The sequence below is a fragment of the Chrysoperla carnea genome, chromosome 1 (assembly GCF_905475395.1).
Source record: "Chrysoperla carnea chromosome 1, inChrCarn1.1, whole genome shotgun sequence".
NCBI classification, from domain to species: Eukaryota; Metazoa; Arthropoda; class Insecta; order Neuroptera; family Chrysopidae; genus Chrysoperla; species Chrysoperla carnea.
This window is the reverse complement of record NC_058337.1, coordinates 127,743,539-127,759,837: the sequence shown is the minus strand read 5'-3', so window position 1 is coordinate 127,759,837 and position 16,299 is coordinate 127,743,539. Positions and strand designations below refer to the sequence as shown.

Below are 16,299 nucleotides of genomic sequence, written 5' to 3'. Positions count from 1 at the left end.
CGATTTTGTAATTTATTACCAATTCAATGAGACCCCACTTAACGTAGTTCATCAACTTTCATTTGTATCGTTTTCCCGAAATATGGCGTCTGGTTTTCGCCATCTTGAATTTTCCATATCTTTAGTGACACTCGCAAGATTAAGGCAAATTGATTGACGTAAGAATGATTAAAATCGGCCCACGCGTTTGGTCTCTAGACTGTCGCAAAGAAACATTTATACATACATAGACTGGTTCATGCATTACCACTCCTTTGCGTCGTGCAGTCGGATAAAAATAGAAACTAATTGTATTAAAGTTTGTCTCTGTACAATCATTTTAGAAATTTGTTATTAGCGCCGTTGAAGATCGGGACAGTGCGACGTTCCCGACAGTACGAAAAGTGGTTGGGGCCTACTTAAAAGCTTTTGATTTAATATTTAAAATCAAGGTTTTTATTTATTAAAAAAATTTAAATTAGAATACCCAAACAGTACAATTACGCAAGGGTGTTACCTGGGTGTTAAATGACCGGATTGTTGGACACAAGTGCTGCATATTTACACGATTATGATTTTCAATGGCATCCTGGTGTTAAAACAATTAAGTGCCTTAATTATTATAAAAGTTAAATAATTTCAAAATACAGAAAACGTTTACAAACACGATTACTTCGGTCAAAAGTTTAATACGTTAAACTTACCATTTTCAGTTTTTTTATTTTATTATATAAAATTTATCTCAAACTTACGATTAATGTTAAGAGTATTTCCAATAATTAAATCAAAGTTTTCCTTGAACATTGAAGTAACTAAATTAAGTTCTTTTTTCTTCAAATTTTTTGATGGAGGCCTGTAGGCAAATCCTATTTTATACAATTACATCCTATAAAACGGCACTGGATCCGAAGTCAGTACTATTGTCCAATCGGTTAGAACGTCAACCCAACCAAAATACCAAAAATGTGCGTTAGTAGCGACATTTATTATTTCATTGATTATTTTTTACTTTTACGTATTTTTAATATTAAATGAGTGGTTTTGACACCGAATAGGTTTTGTATAATAAATTTGAGAAAACTTTTTAGTTTTTGTATTATTCAATAAGTATGTAGGTAAGATAAAATAAAGAATTACTTATGTAAGATAAAATAAAGAATTACTTAGTTTAAAAACCGTTTATTTAATTTATTTCTTTAAAACTTTCCATATGGTTCGAATCTAGACCGGAGCCCCAGGGCTTCCAACAATTTGAAAAAAATTAGAAAATTTTCTATTTTTTCGATTCACTTTTTAATCCGACAGAAACAAAATTTAAAATGCATCTTAAATAGGAAAGCCAAAATCGCAGTATTTTCTAAAACATGTATCAACTAGAAACGGTGACTTATACTCAAACTTAGCATGGCATTCTTGAAAGGTTCAAATTGAGCGAGTATTTAGCAAGTTTACGATAACTGTTTGTACAGCTGTGAATTCTCTGAAGTTTTTGAATTTTTTGTGGGATCTAAAAGAGATGCGTTTATATCATACGGAACTGCAGGCAAGGAATTGTAAGATGAACAAGAATATGAAAGCGTGCGTGTTCGATCTGTGTATATTCGACTAAGACCTCTAGATTATGGAAAAGCGACTGACGTTCAAGTGTCATCAAAAGACATCATATTTTCTTCCCGCCATTGAGTAACTTATGGTTTCGTTAAATGAACGAGAAAATTCGGTAAGACTGCGAAGCTTCTGTGCAACGATTTTAATTTTAAATTAACGATCCAGGAAGCGAATCCCATTAACTATCTTTCATTATTTCAATATTACGGGAAATGTTTGAAAAATGGATACATGTTTAATAACTGATTTTGAGAAAGTTTGCCGAATATGTATGAAATTCGATAAAACGTTTCTAGCAATTACTTCGTTTAAAATAATTGATATGATAATAGCATGTGCTTCAGTACAGGTAATATGAATATTATAAATTTAATATTAGACACGACAATTATACAGGGTGATAAGAAAACGCTGTAAAATAAAACTAAAATAAAATAACTTCCATTGGTAATTATAAAAAAAATGGCTTATTTCCAAGCCTTTCGTTTGATACGAAATAATTTGTCTCATTTATAAACTAAACATTAGCAGTAGTTTGGTATCATGAAAAATAGGGTTTCAATCAAAAGTCAATATTTGAGTTAAATGACTATTAAAGAGATCAGGCCCGTCTTACTCAAGGGTGCTAGAGTTGGTTGGCACCCGGACGCAGGAACCTAGCGGGCGAAAGCGGTTCACTTTATAGAAATAGCATGCGTAATTTGCTAGTTTTTAAAATTGGCTAACAAACATAAATTAGTTAAATATGGGCGCCCCTTATATAAGTTAAAAGTATTATATTTTTATCTTAATTGAAGCTAATTAGCATTCAAAAAATGCAAATTGTTGATTTCGACCTTAAAAATCGTCATTTAAACTCCTTGACTCGACAAAAAGGCTGCTAAGGATGGTTAGGGCTTAAGGCGCTACCGTCTCACCAAATTCCTTAATTATACTGTAATTTATGCTAGTAACTGGTTCCTTAATAATACTGTCTAACTTTTCCCAACCATAGATTTGGGAAAATGATGATCTACCAAATCAAATTTGCCAAGCTTGTTTTCTACAATTGCAAAATACCATAAATTTCAAACAGTTATGTGAAAATTCAGATAATACATTTCGTCAAATTATTCAGCAAAGCAAAATAAATTTATCGAATAATGAAAACAATTTTCATAGCGTAAAAGATGAAAAATTCGAAGATTATGCAGATGATGATCATTCTTTAGGAGATGTTAAAGAAGAAGATATTTCTGAAGATATCAAAAATGAAAATACTTTGGAAAATGTAAAAATTAATATTGGTCACAATGAAGATGATTCCAAAAAATTAGATACGAACAGCATATTGGAAATTACAAACAAAGATAAATCGGAAGAGGACAAAATTTCACGAACAGAATTAGAAAAGGAAAGTGGTGAAACTATTACGGACGAAGTAAATGTGATAGAATCGTTCACTTGTGAAAAGTGTAAGAAAGAATTTAAAACAGTATGGGTAAGTATGAAACCACGCCAATATTTAATAGACCTTTTTCATGAAAAACAGAAATGCTTTTTGATAATTTTTTATGAAAATTTGTATTAATATATCACTATTATCAACTTTAAATGACGTCAAACCTACCTTCGTGTAACATCGCGTGTTTTCGGATCGTTTTCGCCAATTTGAATTTTAATGATTTTCATTGTCTGTTTTCTCGGTCATATGGCTCCAAAAAAATCGGGGAAAAAATTAGCCCATTTATCAAGACATTTACTTTCATTTCAAAAAAAAGAAAAAAAAAATGTGAAAAAGGTCTATTTCCGAGACATTGTTCTTTTTCTGTGTTGTGTTTCTTGTATAAGGTATTTCTTGTAATTGTTTTAGAATTTGGGTCAACATATGCATCGTAACCATCGAGTGAAAGCGATAAAGTGTAAAAAATGTAACCAGAAATATTATCATCCACTAACTTTAAAATGGCACGAGGACATTAAGCACAACAATCATATATGTAACATATGTAACAAAAAATTTTCAAATATTTATAAATTAAAAGATCATAGGCGATTCAGGCATACAAAGGAAGGGCGTACACTCATAAGAGAAAATGTAGCATGCCATATTTGCGGTAAATTAATGCAGAAAGGCAGTTTAAAAATCCACATGACAATTCATAAAGATGATCGTGATAAAATTACATGTGAGATATGTTCGAAAACATTCGTACGTCAGGATGGTTTAACCAGACACATGAAACGTGTACATGGGAATGAAACGCCTCCATGTAATCATTTATGTAATATTTGTGGGCATGCGTCACGTTCAGCATTTGATTTACGTAGACATTTAAGGACTCATTCAACAGAACGACCGTATGCATGTGATCATTGTGATAAAACGTTTCGACGTGAAGATAATTTAAAAGAACATATCGCACACGTTCACTTAAATGTACGAAAATATCAGTGTTCATTTTGTTCACAAGCTTTTCATGAAAAGAAAGGTTTACGGAATCATGAACGACGGCATACCGGTGAAAAACCGCATAAATGTGAAGTGTGTGGTAAAGCGTTTATACAAAAATATGCATTGAAAGTTCATACAAAAATACATAAAAATTCAAGAGAGAACGTGGCAATCAATTTAACAGGCGTGCCAGGCCTCATGTTTTAGCGTTAGATCTCATGCTTTTTTTTACTAATACTATCGCTCTTTTTTTCATAAACTGAGACTAATTCAGTGAGTGGGCGACTGATGAGTGATAAACAATAAACGACAGAATTATATAAACAAAATTATGATTCCATCATGATTGATAAAGTTCATTGAAATATATTGTAGCTCATCGCTTATCGCTCACTCTTGTCGCCCGCCGCTCTAATGTGAAATTACCTTAACTAAGGTAGTTATTATCTTGCGGACAATAAAATTTCAACACAATCTATATATCAGATATATTTGATTGAATCAGATTTAATGTGTGTTTTAATGAAACCAAATAAATCTGATATACAGATATGTGTTGCAATTTTATTGTCCGTAAGATCCGTTCCTCAGCCAATTTTTCTATATTAAAATTGGAGATACCTGTATAAAATGTAAGATGAAATAAATAATTATATTTATAGTTTAAAAATCTTTAACTTTTATTGGTTCCTAACTTACCGGACCCTTGATACAAGTTTCTTTTGGTATAAAATATGTAAAATCGAATTTGCATGATTGTGAATAGTCGGAAAAGGTTTAGAAATTGACTTTAATCTTTTTTTTGTTAATTTTTATAACACTTCTACGTTACCTTAATCCTACTACTGACTGTCATAAATTCGTTCATTCATATTTTATTACTTGCAAAATTTCATTAAGGCTCTTATTTTATTTATTCTTAAATCTATAGTAGATCTGGTCGAAAATTTCACTTTGGAACAAAAACCTTCAGTTGAAACAATAAAATTTTATCCTAAATTAGAAACATTCGAGAATAGCTAATCCCATTAATCTAAGTCTCACTTTTAAGTTAATTCGTGAAATGTTTGAAAATGGATACATGTTTAATGGCTGATTTTGAGAAAGTTTGTCGTATTTGTATGAAATTCGATGAAACATTTCTATCAATTAACACATTTAAAATAATTGATATGATAGTAGCTTGTGCTTCAGTTCAGGTAAAATGATTATTATAAATTTTGTGTAATCATTATCATACAGAGTGTTAAGAAATCTCTATGCCAAACTTTGGATAATTTAAAGATAACAAAATAAAATCTTCCCCATTATTAAGTATTAACTATTTCTTCATTTAAATAATATTTAATCAGCAATCGAAATCGCAGAAATTGTGCGCGAAATAAGAATAACGAGATTTTTGCATTTGATTTCTATCAAATTTGTTAGGATTACAAAAAAATGTTTCCAACAAAAGAAAAGAATAATTAAGAGATTAAAAAAAAAAACATTTCCTTTTACCTCTTAATTATTTACATGGGTTGAATTTTCAACAATCCTTTTAATTTAATTAAAAATTTTTAATTTTCCCAGATTTGGGAAAATGATGATCTACCAAATCAAATATGTAACGCTTGTTTTCTTCAATTAAAAAATGCCATGAATTTCAAACAATTATGTGAAAGTTCAGACAATGCATTTCGTCAAATTATTGAGCAGAATAAAATTAATTTATCCAATAACTACAGTCATTTTGTGAACGTAAAAGATGAAGAATTTGACGGAGATTACACTGATATTAATTCTCAAATTTATATCAAAGAAGAAGATATTTCTGAAGGCGTCACAAATGAAAATACTTTGGAAAATGTAAAAATTACAAGTGATTGTGATGAAAACGATTCCAAAATATCAGAAACAAAAAACATATTGGAAATTACAAACAAAGATAGATCAGAAGTGAATGGATTGCAAATGCCAACTAAGTCTGACGAACTAAGTGATAACAATGAAAATATTATAAAAGTCGATTCAAATGTAATAGAAACGTCTACTTGTGAGAAGTGTAATAGAGAACATAGCAACGTATGGGTAAGTATGTGACCAATACATTATTTTCGAGACATAATTCGTTATTTGGCCTAGTAAGAAGGGGGTGGGAATGAAATTTTACTCTTTTACATCCCACTGAAATAATATTCCATTTCTATGCAACCTTTTCAATTGTAAAATTAATATTTTTTAAGCAAGTAGAGGATGTTCACCCATCCATCTTTGGAGGAAAATACGCAGTAAGAATATCTTCCAGGCAAAAATTAGACGAGAATTTTATTAACTCAAAGAGCATGTCCTTACCATCGATGTCTGCAAGCTGTGACCCAAACTTCAGCAAATTGAAATAAATAAAACCTATCTGCATTCATGCGCGATCCTAACCATTGAATATGAATCTGCTTTTGATAAGGACTTTAATGAGCTAATAGACACAAGAAGGATATAATGGACCAAGGGTTCCTTTGTGTGCGCCTTGAAAACAACATTTTCAGCAGCTAAAACTATAGGATTCAATCGAGGTGAGACGTTACACAGAACGCTCACAAATGGGATCATCAGAGATCCCCATTTTATGAAGCTGGTAGTACAATCTACAGTGTCCTGTCAAGAGTCCCACCACCCTTCTCAACACAGTTATACGCACGTTATACACAGTTTGACTTGACTTGCTCTGCGCAAAGTCCCAGTGATCAAGATGTAAGGCTTCTATTTTTCATCAGATGACAGAACTCTAAAAATTAACTTACAATTTATTCTTGATATATTTCTTGTAACAAATCGAAACTGTTTTAGGCATTGAGTCAACATATGCGTCGTAAACATCGAGTGAAACCAATAAAATGTAATAAATGTAACCAAAAATATTACCATCCCTTAACTTTAAAGCGTCACGAGCAGTCAAAACACAAACCACTAGTGAATCATATCTGTAATCTATGTAACAAAACATTTAAAAGTGTAAAAAGATTAAATAACCATAATGAACGATGCCCGAAATTAATGGGAGTACATTCAGACTTAGAGCAATTTGTAACATGTCATATTTGTGGTAAATTAACACGGAAACAAAGTATACGAAATCATTTATTAATTCATAAAGAACGACATAAAGTGTCATGCGATATATGTTCAAAAACATTCATTTGTAAGGCTTCCTTCAAAAAACATATTCGTGAAGTACATGAGAATCAAATACCTGATCGTAAACATTTATGTAATATTTGTGGATATGCATCGTCAAGAGTGGCTGATTTACGTAGACATTTACTGACTCATTCAACTGAACGACCGTATGTGTGTGAACATTGTGATAAAACGTATAAGACTGCTGAAAGTTTAAAAGAACATATCTCTCATGTTCACTTCGATGTACGAAAATATCAATGTTCATTTTGTTCACAAGCTTTTCATAAAAGGAGAACTTTAGTGAATCATGAACGACGTCATACCGGTGAAAAACCACATAAATGTGAAGTGTGTGGTAAAAGGTTTATAAAAAAACATGGATTGCAAATTCATTCAAAAACACATACAAATACAAAAGAGATTCTTACACAAAGCTGACTTTAGATGGCAGCAAATTTACTAAAAATAAGTATATCAAAATAACAGACTAAATATTAAATATAGACCAACAATACACTCTTGTAAATCTGTGGTGTGTGTTTCAATGCTGCCACCGAAGTTTACTTGCAAGTTCTTCAAGTCTGTTTAGAGATAATCTACCCAAAGAGTATAAGATAGAGGAGAAAATCATGCCATCTAGTATTTTTCTTTAGTATTGAATGGAATAAACTTTATAAACTTCAATTTTTTGTTTGAGTTCTATCAAACCAATGTGGTACTGAACATGAGAGAGTGTAGATACGAGTGCACATACATATACATCAAACATTCTCTCTTGCTCGGTGCCAATTTGGTTTGATAGAACTCGATCAATTAGTTTTGGCACATTTCTACTTTCAAATTTAAATTCAATTTAATCAGATAGATTTATAGAGGACTATAATACTGTACCCTCTAAATAGACCTCTTGACAGCTCTAGGTAGTGCAAATCTAACAATATTCTATTTATTTACCTTTATAGTCTATATTTAATATCAGTTTATGATGTAAACAAAATGGCTTTGTTTTGGCCGATAGAACATTCAGTTTGTTTACTAAGCGCTCAATAAATGATCAACTTGAACGTTTATGATTTTAGTTATTCACAGCGCGAAAAATTGAGCTCTCAGTAACAATCTATTGGCTAAATTCAGTCAGTCAATTAAACAAAGTAAAAAATAAAAGAAAGATTGCATTATTGTATTATATGTATAAAAGTTATATTTATATAAAAACATAAAACTTTGTTGAAAATGATTAGATTCCTTAATGAGGAGACGTTTCTTGTTACCCAAAAACCATATAAGAAAAAATAAAGAAATTATATTTAATTTAACAACGATGTTAATTTATTTACTTTCAAATAATAGTGAATTTATATAGGTTTTGCAGATCTGCATGGCACTACATTTTAGATATGCGTTCCCTATCACAAAATAAACAAAAAGTTTGTATAATTATGTCTCAATTTAATACAGAGATATAGTCTTAGGTGCATACCTACTCCTTCCTTTAATTTTCGCTTTCCCTTTTTATGATATGTTCTGTACAATATTTGTATTGTTTAAAGAAAGAATGGATAAAAATTGAATCGAATTTAATATTTGGGTCATTTAAGAGGTCCAGAGGCAAAATTTTTTTTTTTTGTTTATTTTGTGCCAGAGAAAACACCTAAAATAGTGCCATGCAATTCAGAAATACCCTGTATAATACGGATATAGAGTCCGTTCGCAACTACACAAATCTGGAAACTAATTCCGTTAACAAATTTGAGTTAACGCGTGAAATGTTTGAAAAATGAATTCATGTTTAGTTACTGATTTTGAGAAAGTTTGTCGTATTTGTATGAAATTCGATCAAACATTTCTGACAATTAGCTCATTTAAAATAATTGATATGATAATAGAATGCGCTTCTGTACAGGTAATGTAAATAATAAGCAATTGCATACAGGGTGTTAAGTACATGCTATACCAAACTTTTGAGAGAATAAAAAGTGAAAGATTTAAGTCCTTCATTGTTGTTTTTAAAAAATTTACTGACTTTGAAAGTGATATGAATTATCGTTTAAGTATATTTTTGTATACTAAATTTTTTCAATAATCATTATTCAATTGAATTGCCGTATATTGTAGTTTGTTTTAAATTTAAGTACCTAACTATATTTGTGTTAGAATTTGATTCCTAAATTATGTTTATTAGTATTATTAAAGAGTTGGTTAGTAGAATTTTCTTAAATTAAGTGTTTTAATTTAATTTAATAATTTTATAGATTTGGGAAAATGATGATTTACCAAATCAAATATGTAACGCTTGTTTTCTTCAATTACAAAATACCATCAATTTTAAACTATTATGTGTTAATTCAGACAATGCTTTTCGTCAAATTATTGAGCAGAATAAAATTAATTCATCGAATAATCAAAATAATTTTAATGGTGTTAAAGATGAAGAATTTGATGATTATTACGATGATGATATAACTTCAATAGATATAAAAGAAGAAGATATTCTTGAAAATATCACAAATGAAAATACTTTGGAAAATGTAAAAAATAGTATTAGTCATAATGAAAATAATTCTAAAAAATCGGAAAAACATAACGTATTAGAAATTAGAGACAAAATTAAGCGGGAATTGATAAAAACGCAAATACGAAAAAAAGAGGGAAGTGATGATGAGATTATTAAAGATAATGAAAATGTGATAAAAACGATTACTTGTGAGATTGAGAATTGTCATCAAGAATTTAAAAAATTATGGGTAAGCATGGGACGAAAATATTTTTTTTTTTTTTTCGAGACATTACAATTTAAAATATTCCAAAAGATTAGAGAGAGACAGAGTGTTCTACTTTTAATTTTTTAACAACTGGGAGTTGTCACCCGCCAACTGCTGATAATAATTCGTACTAAATAAAACAGGAAGTGAACCCGTGTTCAGTAGTTCCAATTTAGCCTATCAAAATATTCAAATCAGATAGATCCCGCCAACTGACGATAATAATTTGTACTAACTTAAGCAGGAAGTAGGTCCGTTTTCAGTATTTTTAATTTAGACTAACAGGTTACTTACCATTTATGGTGTACAGGGTCTGCAATTTAATTTGCCCCCTCCCCTGACTCCATGAATTAACTCTTGATAAATATAATATTATCGAAGATGTTATTGTTCATTATTTTATTGTAATGAATACATTTTTTTTAGACATTGGGATACCATATGCGTTATATACATAGGGCTAAAGGAATAAAATGTAATAAATGTAAATTAAGATTCTATCATCCATTACATTTAAAGGAACATCAGGAATTAGCACACAATCCATCAAATCGTACATGCAAGGAGTGTAACAAAGTATTTTCATCTCTTTATAATTTACGGGATCATAAATGCACAATACAACGTTTACCTAAATTGTTACCATGTCTACGATGTGACAAATTATTCAAAGACAAGCAGGAACGTAAGTGTCATGTTCAGGAAGTACATAGACATAAAGTTAAGTATATAGCATGCCATGTTTGTGGTAGATCAATAACGAGCAAAAATTTTGACAAACATTTGAAAACTCACGAAGACCGAGATAAACTGGCATGCCACCTTTGTTCAAACACATACAAAAGTATGGAATCATTAAGACAACATATAAAACGTGTGCATGAGAATCGAAGGCCTGAATGCAATCATTTATGTAATATTTGTGGACATGCGATGCGTACAACACGAGAATTAAGTGTACATTTGTTAATACATTCAAACGAACGACCTTACGTGTGTGATCGTTGTGATAAAAGGTATCGACGTGAAGATAATTTAAAAGCACACATTAAAAGCGCACATTTTAATGAGAGGAAGCATCAATGTAAATTTTGTCCACAAGCTTTCGCACATAAAAATACTTTAATGAATCATGAACGACGACATACCGGTGAAAAACCACATAAATGCGAGGTGTGTGATAAAAGGTTTATACAACCAATTGCATTGAAAATTCATATGAAAACACATACAAACACAAACGAAAATTTGATAGGAAGATTAGTTTAGAGGGCAATCGGGCTTTCATGGTAAAGAGCGCATCAATAGCATAATTTGACGATTTTAAATAGAAACATTGTATTATATACTAAAAAAATGAAATAAAGATCTGTATTCAATTTAAAAATATGTTAATTAATTAATTTTTTATTCGTGCTTTTCGTGGACGAAAAAGGCAATAATGGTATTTCGTGTAGGCATCTTTAGTCTTTTTATTCAATGAAAAAATCAGCTTTTTAATCGAAAAATTACTTGTGGATGTACTTCAATGCTATTAGTCATGAAGTTACGCATGCGCAAATAATCACGGTACTGTACTCGACAGAGTGAGAAGAATGTATCGTCTGCACCGTGATGTTTTCGCCCGTACCTCTCACTCTGCTGGCAATATAGGAGTAGAAAAGCAAATACCATTGATTCTGCCAATGTATGTCAAATATATCCAAATTCCATAGTTAAAAATATATGATCCCTAACCCTTATTCAAATTAGAATGTTACGTTAGCTCTCATTCTTGAAAATAGAATAAGGAAATAGAAAAAGTTCTTCAAAAAATTTAAACAGCTCAACTCAATTTTACCTTGTAATACTTTTACAAACACTCACCCAGTATATTAAGATCAAAAAAAGCGAATTCTGTTTCACTCCAATTTAGAGTTCATGCGTGAAATGGTTTGAAAAATGGATAAATGTGTAGTGACTGATTTCGAAAAAGTTTGTCGTATTTGTATGAAATTCGATAAAACATTTCTATCGATTGCTTCATTTAAAATAATTGATATGATAATAGCGTGTGCTTCTGTACAGGTAATGCAAATATTTATGATATTTGTATCAGTAAAACCTATGCAATCACAAAAATAATCATGCAATTCTAAAAAAACGTCGTACAGAATTTTTGAAGTGAAATTATTGATTAATTTGATGAATGGATTATGAACTACAGACTTAAATATAAATATTATCGAAGATAATAAATGAGAACTCTAGGATATTACGAAATAAATTTCGATTTTTGCCCCAATTTCCTACATCAGTTTTTTGTATTTTTTAAATAGGTATTTCGACTTCCATGTAGTCATCATCAGTAAGAATTAGCTAGTGATTACTCTTATTATGAATGTTACTCTTTGCTAATTTGGTGGCGGGCTGCACTGCACATTGCAAAAATCGAAATTTATTACAGCCTTAACATTAAAAACAACATATTAAAGATGTTTCATTTGTGTCCCAAAATTTTTTAACACTACCGAAATTTGTAAAGCAATTTATTAAACTTTATAAAAATCACTTGATAAATAAAAAACATACATATTTAAGACCGGAGAAGTTAGTAAATAGATCATTTAAAAAATGTAACTAACACTCTATTCTTATTCATAGATTTGGGAAAATGATGATCTACCAAATCAAATATGCCAAGCTTGTTTTCTTCAATTGCAAAATACTATCAATTTCAAAGAATTATGTGAAAATTCCGACAATGCATTTCGTCAAATTATTAAACAGAATAAAGTTAAACTATCGAATAATCAAAATGATTTTGATAACGTAAAAGATGAAGAATTCGAAAATTACGCCGATGATAATTTTATAGACATCAAAGAAGAAGAAGATGTTTCGGAAAAAATCACAAATGAAAATACATTGGAAAAGATAAAAATTCGAATTAATCACAATGAAGCTGACTCCAAAAAAACAGAAACAATTAACATGCTGAAAATAGAAAACAAAATTAAACCGGAATTGAATGGATTGCAAATTCAAACGAAATCCGAAGAGGAAAGTGATACTTCTGAAGATATTAACGATGACGAAAATGTATTAGAAACGTTTGCTTGTGAGAAATGTGATCAAGAATTTAAAAAATTATGGGTAAGTATCATCATTTTTCTTTTCCTTCGGCGTGCTGCTACGACAGTGTAATTAAATGGGAATATAGGGTTTTGCATTAATGCTGCCTACAGGGCCGGATTGGCCATGGCGGGGCCTTTAGGCAATGCAATTCTCAGGACATCTTTTCAACCGTTTGAAAATCATCAGCTCTTTCAAGTTGATGGTGGAATAGGAGTAAAATATGAAATGCGGGTGTTTTAATTTTAACTTGATTCGTGTTAATAAAAAATAAAAAAAGAAAGAAAATAGTTTAAACTTTTTTGGATACGAAATCGTCCATAACACCTTGAATTTTGACCTTTTCTAGTACATCATTTTCAATCGTCATTATCGACAATGAATATAAACGGGTCTGAGACATTGGTGAACAGTTTTTTATTAATTTTAATTTTGAAATATTATTAGTTCTACTACTCGATTCTAGATGTTTCTGTTCTGTGGGTACGAAGTATTTCATTAATTGACAGCATGCGTCGAAAAAAAACAATAATGCAAGGCCACTTCTTTTATAATCTGTTATATTTCTTTTATAATCTCGGGCTCAATATCCTCGGAATAATGTTCACTAAATTTTGGACAAGCGTCTTCAATTTCATCGTCAGTCTTTGCCATAAAATCTTTTAGAAAACTAAACAGGTAATTAATTTCTCGATAATCTTCTAGTTGCCGCGATAATTCCACAGGCAAATAAATTTCAATCTTGGACTTATCTTTTCCCTCTGATTATAAGTACTCCTGCAGATCCGTCATCGTGATATCGGCTAATAATGTTATGGATGCGTCACGTAAAGTAACACATAGTATTAGTTCTACCACTCGATACTATATGCTTCTGTTCTGCAGCTATGAAATATTTCATCAATAGACCTTTTTCACATTTTTTTTTCTTTTTTTTTAAATGAAAGTAAATGTCTTGATAAATGGGCTAATTTTTTCCCCGATTTTTTTGGAGCCATATGACCGAGAAAACAGACAATGAAAATCATTAAAATTCAAATTGGCGAAAACGATCCGGAAACACACGATGTTACACGAAGGTAGGTTTGACGTCATTTAAAGTTGATAATAGTGATATATTAATACAACTTTCGCCACTGTTTTATTGTCATTGCTTGTCGGATTGACATCACAGATCACGTGTGCGGTGGAGTAAAAAAAAATCGTTTGAAATTATTTCAAATATTGTGACTTTTTTACAATATTTTTCATAGTGTTTTTATTGTTAAAAATTTTCGAGCTATATTTTCATAAAAAATTATCAAAAAACATTTCTGTTTTTCATGAAAAAGGTCTATTGACAGTATGATTAAAGGGGGGGGGGGGGGGCCGAGTATCTAACTAAAATGAATTCGAACTGTTTTAGGCATTAGGTGTACATATGCATCATAAACACAGAGCCAAAGCATTAAAGTGCAATAAATGTGAATTAAAATTTTATCATCCATTACATTTAAAACAGCATCAAGAAACAATGCACAATGCACCGAATCTTACATGCACTAAATGTAAAAAAATATTTTCAAATATTTATAAATTAAAACGCCATAAATTAACACACTCAACTAAAAGAATGATACCTTGTCGACGATGCGACAAATCTTTCGCTGATAAGCCAACGCTAAAATGTCATATCAAGGAAGTACATGAATCTGTTCGGAAATTTGTAACATGTCATATTTGTGGTAAATTAATACAGAAAAAAAGTCTAAGAAATCATTTGATGACACATAACGAACGTAAAGATATCACTTGTGACATATGCTCAAAAACATTCATTAATGAGCTTTCGTTTAAAACACATATTAAACATATGCATGAGAATCAAAAACCTGCTCGGAATCATTTATGCAGTATTTGTGGATGGGCATCAACGGCACCGTATCAATTACGTAGACATTTATTAATTCATACAAACGAACGACCATTCAAGTGTGATCATTGTGATAAAGCGTATCGGCGACCGGATCATTTAAGAAAGCATATAACAAGCGAACATTTAAATCAACGAAATTTTCAATGTAAATATTGTCCACAAGCTTTTCATGCGAAAAGAACTTTAGTGCATCATGAGCGACGACATACAGGCGAAAAACCACATAAATGTGAAGTGTGTGGTAAAGGATTTGCACAAAATACTGCGTTGAAAATTCATACGAAAATACATACAAACTCAAAAGAGAATCTTACGCGAAGCTGATTTGAGATGGCAGCATTTTTCTTGAGAAAAGTACGGACGATTAAGAGCTAGTTGCTGTATCTCTTACATACATTCTATGGAGGGTAGAGATAAGGAAAACCATCTCTGTATATAAAAGGTGTCCATCGAAAAGCAACAAAAAAGGATGGCGCTGCTGTATCAAAATTTTAAGTTGTAAAAGAAGTGCTCAAAGTAATAAGAACAAGTAAAGATTTAAACAAGTTTTTAGAGAAGGATGGATGAGTTCCCATCAAACACCTTTTCCTACACAAGCACCATTCTGGTCAATTTTAGAACTGTTATTTGCTGTTTTCGGTTGGACACTTTTTTACTTTAAGATGGTTTTCCTAAATTTTATTGTCTTTAAGATAGTATAGCAGTATCGAAACGGGAAACAGTCAAATCCGCAATTATTTTTTAATTGTTTTTTTACACCCAATGATACAAAATAATCTATAATAAATTAAAATAGCACAATATAGTATTTTATTGATCAAATTTAATTCGTATTAACAATAATTCAAAATCATTTTTAAAATCTCAGTTGACTAAAATCAACATTTTGAAGTATTTTTTCAAACATAGTAGAATACCCTATTTTAATTAAAGAAATTATCTTCTTTTGAATAAATTAAAAAAAATAAAAGTTAATTGTGACCCTTGATACTGTTATAATACCTTAATAAAAGTTGTTGGTAAATTATTAAACTTTGGGTGGACATTGAAGTACTTTTTCTGAAATTGGGGACACATTCCATATTAATTCCACGTAAACTATGTAAAATTAAATAAAGAAGTATATTTAAATAGTTTAAAAATTGTGTAGATGTATTTATTTTTTCAGGTGAGTTAACTCGAGCGTGTCAGATTAAGATATGGAGGGTTAATTATGTAATTGACGATTTAAGCGGGACGTAAGAAAATGGGAGGCTTGCAAAGTTGCAGATAAAAAAAACGTTATTTTTAATAACTCAAGGGCGGTCAAAATTTATTTTATTTTGAAG

At 30.5% G+C, this 16,299-nt stretch overlaps 2 protein-coding genes across 5 annotated transcripts in view; both read left to right on the top strand.

Annotated features, from left to right (window-relative positions):
- Positions 1-1,759: 1,759 nt before the first annotated feature.
- LOC123290981 (zinc finger protein OZF-like) overlaps positions 1,760-16,299 on the top strand; it is a 30,418-nt gene continuing 15,878 nt past the window's right edge. Inside the window, exons 1-3 of one of the 2 annotated variants that reach the window (XM_044871392.1) lie at positions 1,760-1,936; positions 2,582-3,067; positions 3,440-4,531. In XM_044871392.1, the coding sequence (XP_044727327.1) occupies positions 1,811-1,936; positions 2,582-3,067; positions 3,440-4,228 (1,401 nt within the window). In that variant the 5' untranslated portion in view covers positions 1,760-1,810 and the 3' untranslated portion in view covers positions 4,229-4,531. Of the gene's footprint in view, positions 1,937-2,581; positions 3,068-3,439; positions 4,532-16,299 lie in introns of those variants that run through there. The other variant, XM_044871390.1, reaches the window with a different exon arrangement.
- Positions 5,061-16,276, top strand: LOC123290978 (gastrula zinc finger protein XlCGF57.1-like). Of its 3 annotated transcripts, none has more exons than XM_044871388.1 (4): positions 5,061-5,220; positions 5,594-6,091; positions 6,848-7,535; positions 15,213-15,726. In XM_044871388.1, the coding sequence occupies exons 1-4, from the start codon at positions 5,095-5,097 to the stop codon at positions 15,293-15,295; spliced, it is 1,395 nt and encodes a 464-aa protein (XP_044727323.1). In that variant the 5' UTR covers positions 5,061-5,094; the 3' UTR covers positions 15,296-15,726. The 3 variants fall into 3 exon arrangements, with proteins under 3 accessions (XP_044727323.1, XP_044727322.1, XP_044727321.1); XM_044871387.1 differs by lacking the exons at positions 5,061-5,220; positions 5,594-6,091; positions 6,848-7,535 and adding exons at positions 11,827-12,009; positions 12,586-13,077; positions 16,140-16,276 and having other exon boundaries at positions 14,462-15,325; XM_044871386.1 differs by lacking the exons at positions 5,061-5,220; positions 5,594-6,091; positions 6,848-7,535 and adding exons at positions 11,828-12,009; positions 12,586-13,077 and having other exon boundaries at positions 14,462-15,726.

Coding starts and splice junctions, on each gene's coding strand:
- LOC123290978 (XM_044871387.1), top strand. CDS start 11,884: ATGGATAAATGTGTAGTGACTGATTTCGAAAAAGTTTGTCGTATTTGT. Junction 12,010..12,585: donor TAGCGTGTGCTTCTGTACAG/GTAATGCAAATA, acceptor TCTTATTCATAG/ATTTGGGAAAATGATGATCT. Junction 13,078..14,461: donor AAGAATTTAAAAAATTATGG/GTAAGTATCATC, acceptor GAACTGTTTTAG/GCATTAGGTGTACATATGCA.